Genomic DNA, 5475 nt, shown 5'->3' on the forward strand with positions numbered 1-5475 from the left:
TATAGCTCTTAAAACTTAAATTAACCCATTTATATTAATATACATTCTGCTCCATGGCTTATTACTTCTCCTTCACAGTACATCTGACTTCCCTTGTCTCCTGGTGAATTTCCTGCCTCTCTTCTTCCCAGAGTTCCTATCTCTTCCTGGAAGTCTGCCTATCTTCTCTTGTTTAACTACTGACCAGTCAGCTCTTTATTAAATCAATCAGAAGGTACTTTTGTGGAGACATATCTTCATAGTGTACAAAAAGGTTATCCAACAATTTAGATTTCTTTCCTACTTGGAGGCAAGAATGCTTCTTCCCAAGGTGTCTACAGTAGTTGCTACCTCCTTCACTCCAAGTCCAATCAACATGATGTCATCATATAGAGTGAGGGAGCCCAATTACATCCATTACAGGGAGCCCAATCATGTTATACTGATGACTTATCTTGCATTGCAGATTCACCTGGGTGACATTGTTTATGTGGCAGGATTACTCTTCATGCCATAAATAATCATTTCACATCTACAGCTCCTACATTTTATCACTTACAAAAGGGTCTATAAGAACTAATATTAAGGTGTAGTTTAGTGAACAGAAAAGTAACCCGTTCTTGCTTCCAGTGAGGATCTCTATTCTACTGGGTCCAATCTGGAATGAAAGCCTGCATAAGTGGTGCAATATATGTAATATATGTCAGCAGTGTAACACACATGAACAGTATAAAACACTTGAGCTGTACGTCAGAGGTGATCAGTGCATCATACTTGTGCAGTATAACACATGTGAGCAGTGCATCTCATGTGAGTGGTGCAACATACAAGAGAAGTGTGACATACATGAATGGTGTAGCATATGTGAACAATGCAACATATGTGATCAATGAAACATATATGAATGGTATAACATAGGTGTGCAATGTAACATGTGGAATCTGTTCTAAGGTCATTTCTGCTGAGCGTGTAGACAAGTGAATTGAACCCTTCAAAGTCCGCTGTTTGCTTCGTCTTGCTTTGTTCCTGAAATCAAGGAAAGCAGCTGGAACAAAGAAAGGTTATTGGAAGGCAGTCATGAAGCAACTGAACTGAGACCAACTTCCGGTATTCAATGTTTGTGACATTTTGTTAAGTCTTGATATCATCATGTGTAAAATGAAAACAATTATACTCGTGGTTGGTGGGGTCTAAAGAAAACTCAGATCAGTAATGAAACAATATGTCAATTATTCCAGGCTGCACAGCATTGCAACTCTGATCAAGTAAGCAAGACTAGAAATTGTCCTCAGTGGCATGTTCCTGTTCACCTGAGAGCAGTGTTTGATTTTCAGTGATACATGAAATGATGAGAGCACCAAGTATGGCCTCAAATATGATCTGCAGAGACGCTATGTTGCAGTTAAACACGTTTGGGTGCCAGTAGATAAATAGAAATCCTGAGATCCCATGCAGAGCGTAGATGTGGTACTTTATGTTTTCTGTTGTGCATTCTCTCCATCCCACAGGAACTGAAAACAGTTAAGATTCTGAAACTAACTAATTAAATGTATGATCTTCCTGCTATGTGATCTCCCGGGAGTCCATTAAGTTACCCCTCAATGTGTATGGTAATATCCACAAAATGGACTATTAGTATGAGCAAATCAGAACATGCACTTATAGTAGCAGTTCTAAACCTGTGGGTTGGGACCCTTTAGGGGGTTACAAAGCAGATATTCTATATATCAGATTTTTACATCACAATTAATTCCAGTAGTTAACTTGCAGTCATGAAATAGCAATGGAAATAATTTTACAGTTGCGAGTGACCATGACATGAGGAGCTGTATTAAAGAGTCGCAGCCTTAGGAAGATTGAGAAACACTGGCTGAAGGTCTCCGTCCTGAATGATATGCTGTGTATTCAATACATTCTCCCCATTCTTTCTTCTATCTCAAACAAATTCTATCACCTGCTTCTTATTAGAATAAATTTGAGATGCCCTCCCACTTGTCAACACAAATTATGGCCATCAGGCTCAATCAGCCTGCCATCAATTGTTGTAAATGAAATGGACACCATCACACTCATGTTTCACACACTACACATGCCTGTGTTTGTGCTATAGTGACAGAGGTTGAGTCTTTTCACACATGTTGCATGGGCCTCAAAACTGACAATAACAAGGATAGGGTCATCATCCTTGAACAAGTTCCCCAACACGTTGTTGCTATCCAGTCTCTGAGGATTAGCTTCGGTGGGTGAACTAGGCACCTCATCATGAGATCCAGGACTCTCAGGATCTGGTCACAGAGTCAACAGTGGCAGAGAGCAGAATCATGAGAACTTCTGATTAGGAAGATAAAGCTTGGCCAGGGCAGTTTGGTGGTTTCCAACCCCCTCTTTCTCCTACTTTGGAAGTATAAAAGCAGAGGCCAGGCAGAAACATACCAGAGCCTGAGCATAGACTGCACCAGTGGGAAATGCAGGCCCTACTCTTCCTGTTGGCCCTTCTCTTGCCTCCTGGAGCTGGAGCTGGTGAGTTTTGTCTCTGTCTCCCTACCCTTGATTTTTTCAGCAACTGACCCAAATCTGTTAACTTGGAAATAGAGACCTTAAAATGAGGCAGGGCTCTTTGCATGTAGTCCAGGAGAAATGTCTTAGGGAAAGTAAGAATGAAAAATTAATTACCCTTTACATAGTTTATCAAAATATTCTTTTTTGGCAATTCTCTCATGGCCTTTCATTACCAATGAGGAAGGCAGGATAAAGGAGTGAAGAACTGTCTAAATGAACTGGCATCAGCAACATGGATGTGCATTGTGTACTGAAATGTAGGATGATGGTGGAAAGGGAGGGCTGGGGAGGAAGATCAACAGGGAGGAAAGATCAAAGGGTGTTCGGAGTGACATGAGCCCCTTGAGAGTTGGGATGGGATGGGGAGCAGCCACTCAGCTTTAGCCCCATTTCCTCTGCTAGTCCTATTAGGGTATCCTGTAAGATTGTGACTAGGAACTCGGGGTTCTTTGTTCCAGAGGAGATTATTGATGGTGTGGAGTCAAAACCACACTCCCGCCCTTACATGGCCCATCTGGAGGTCCTCACTGATGGAGGTTTCACTGCCAGCTGTGGAGGGTTTCTCATAAGTGAAGAATTTGTGATGACGGCTGCACACTGTAAAGGAAGGTGGGTGACTCCTCTTTGTATGGAGAAATGCATGAACCAGAGTCACAGAGGGGCAGAGCCTGAGGAAAGTTCCCAGTCCTGTTCATCTCCAGATGGGCTCCTACTTATAATGGGAAGACAAAGGGAACACAAAGGCACTAATTTTTTCTGTCATCTCCATTTTCAGAGGACAGAGCTTTAAGGAGGGCAGCGGTGGGGACAAACTGCTGCTTTCCTCTTGTCCTGGTGTCACCAGAGATCTCAGTCGTGTGCTGGGGTGTAACTCAGTGGTAGATCCTTTGTACCACATGCAAAACCATGTGTTCAGTCCAGATACTGGAAGGGAGCACAGCTCTCAGTGCTGTGTTTCCCTGAGCTCATCGCTTCTTGTGGTGTGTTCCTGGGAGCTTCATCTCCATTCTAATCGGGGTCTTCCAAGTGGCTCTGCTCTGGGACAGAGAAGGCCTGGTGTCCCTCTGTTTGAAATGAGTCCTCATGAGAACAGCACTTTTTACTGCCTCTTTTTCTCTTTCAACAGAGAAATTGCTGTCACTCTTGGGGCTCATGATGTGAGCAAGACAGAATCCACACAGCAGAAGATAAAAGTAAAAAAACAAATCGCTCACCCACAGTACAGCTTATACTCCAATCTGCACGACATCATGTTGCTGAAGGTTCCATTATCTTTCTTGCCCTTTTTAGCTCTCCCATCCTTTACTCTCATTATCCAACCCACTTCTTCAGAACCAACCTCTAAAATCCATGTCCTTATCACCCCAGTGGGAAAGAACCCATGTCCAGGACAGCATGCTTCTCTGGGTTACCATGTCTTCTCTCCTTCCCCCTACAGCTTCAAAGAAAAGCTAAGCTCACTCCGGCTGTGGATACAATTGCCCTGCCTAGCCCATCTGACTTCATTATACCTGGAAAAATGTGCCGTGCAGCTGGCTGGGGACAAACTGGAGTGACAGAGCCGACATCAGAAAGACTGATGGAGGTGAAACTGAGAATCATGGCAAAAGAGGCCTGTAAATCCTACAGGAAATTCAACTATGGCCTCCAAGTCTGTGTGGGCAGTCCCAGAAAGACAAGATCTGCATACAGGGTGAGAACCCACCTACTTTTCCTCCTCACATCAAGAGACAGTGTCAGAGGAGGGAGTAGGACAAACAGCTCTCCACTGTCCTGACTGATGCCTATGTTCTTAGGATCCTAGCACTCTTGAAATTGAAATTCTCCCTCTAGCTTTCATTTTTCATGCACAAACCCTTGCTGAAACTTTCCCGGGGGTTTCCAGATGAGAATAGATGGGGGTGAAGGAAAACAACCTAAGCATTGTGACAAGACAGAAGAAAATTCAATCCCTAACTCATGACTTACAGGGAGCCAGAAGTGCTCACCTCACTCTGGGATTAGCTATGACAAGGAATCTGTAGTTGGGGGAAGGTGATCTCTGTTCACCCTCTGCTTTTTCTACCCTACAGGGAGACTCTGGAGGACCTCTACTGTGTGCTGGGGTGGCCCATGGTGTTGTATCATATGGACGTGTAGACGCAAAACCCCCTGCAGTCTTCACCCGGATCTCCGCTTATGTGCCCTGGATTAATGCAGTCATAAGGGCAAGTAGCTAAAAAGCCTTGTGAGCCTGAGTCAGGATCTCCAAGTCAGAGGTCTTCTGGTACCCCTTGGGTGACTGCTCCTAGCCTAAACCGATCTTCCCCCATGCTATCTCCAGACTGTCCCCAGTCTCTTTGAGTCTGGCCCCAGCCTGTTCCCCAGGCTGTCCCATCCTTCCCCTTTGTGTGAGTGGATCACAAAGAGACACATGGTTCTGGTGATTGATTGTTCCTTGTAATGCACCTCAATAAAGATGAGAACTCCAGCAACTGTGAGCCTCTACTCTGTGCTCTAAACTGACTTGGTCCCTCACCCACACCTAGAACCTCTCTAAGTTGAGTGAAGAGATGTTTGGCGATACTCTCTGGCCAAGTTAGCAAACTTGAGTACTGATTTCCTGGCACAGGGTGTGCCACTGTGGATTATTGACTGTGATCTCACATACACGCGTGTGTCCTGCAAGGTTCCACATCCAGAGAGATTTGCACTGCTCTGCTGTTTCCTCCACTGTCTGCCCTTCTCTTCTTCTCTCTCCTTGTCCTCATCTCGTCTTTCCACAAATATCAATGCCTTGGTCACTGCATCTCTTCCACACATCATAGCCAATCCCCATGTCTTGCTCAGAGATGGCTGTTGGTAGCTTGTGTCCCCAACACCTGACTCACCATCACCATCCTCCCAGTATTGCACCTGCAGCTAGAGGACAGGCTACCCTCAGAAGTCCCTAGAACG

General features: G+C 44.7%; 1 protein-coding gene across 1 annotated transcript; it reads left to right on the forward strand.

Annotated features, from left to right (window-relative positions):
• The first annotated feature begins 2430 nt into the window (after positions 1-2430).
• On the forward strand, positions 2431-5003 carry LOC121435083 (mast cell protease 4-like). Its single transcript, XM_041634151.1, has 5 exons — positions 2431-2499; positions 2997-3147; positions 3665-3800; positions 3977-4231; positions 4611-5003. The coding sequence occupies exons 1-5, from the start codon at positions 2445-2447 to the stop codon at positions 4755-4757; spliced, it is 744 nt and encodes a 247-aa protein (XP_041490085.1). The 5' UTR covers positions 2431-2444; the 3' UTR covers positions 4758-5003.
• Positions 5004-5475: the final 472 nt, after the last annotated feature.

This window comes from Microtus oregoni, unplaced genomic scaffold (assembly GCF_018167655.1).
Source record: "Microtus oregoni isolate MIOR12 unplaced genomic scaffold, Mior012 000045F_ref0000178, whole genome shotgun sequence".
Taxonomy (NCBI): Eukaryota; Metazoa; Chordata; class Mammalia; order Rodentia; family Cricetidae; genus Microtus; species Microtus oregoni.

What these genes read in the sequence shown, in the direction of transcription:
- LOC121435083 (XM_041634151.1), top strand. Translation starts at nt 2,445, where the DNA reads ATGCAGGCCCTACTCTTCCTGTTGGCCCTTCTCTTGCCTCCTGGAGCT. An exon ending in GCTGCACACTGTAAAGGAAG is followed by an intron (nt 3,148 to 3,664) that starts GTGGGTGACTCC and finishes CTCTTTCAACAG; the next exon opens with AGAAATTGCTGTCACTCTTG. An exon ending in ACGACATCATGTTGCTGAAG is followed by an intron (nt 3,801 to 3,976) that starts GTTCCATTATCT and finishes TTCCCCCTACAG; the next exon opens with CTTCAAAGAAAAGCTAAGCT.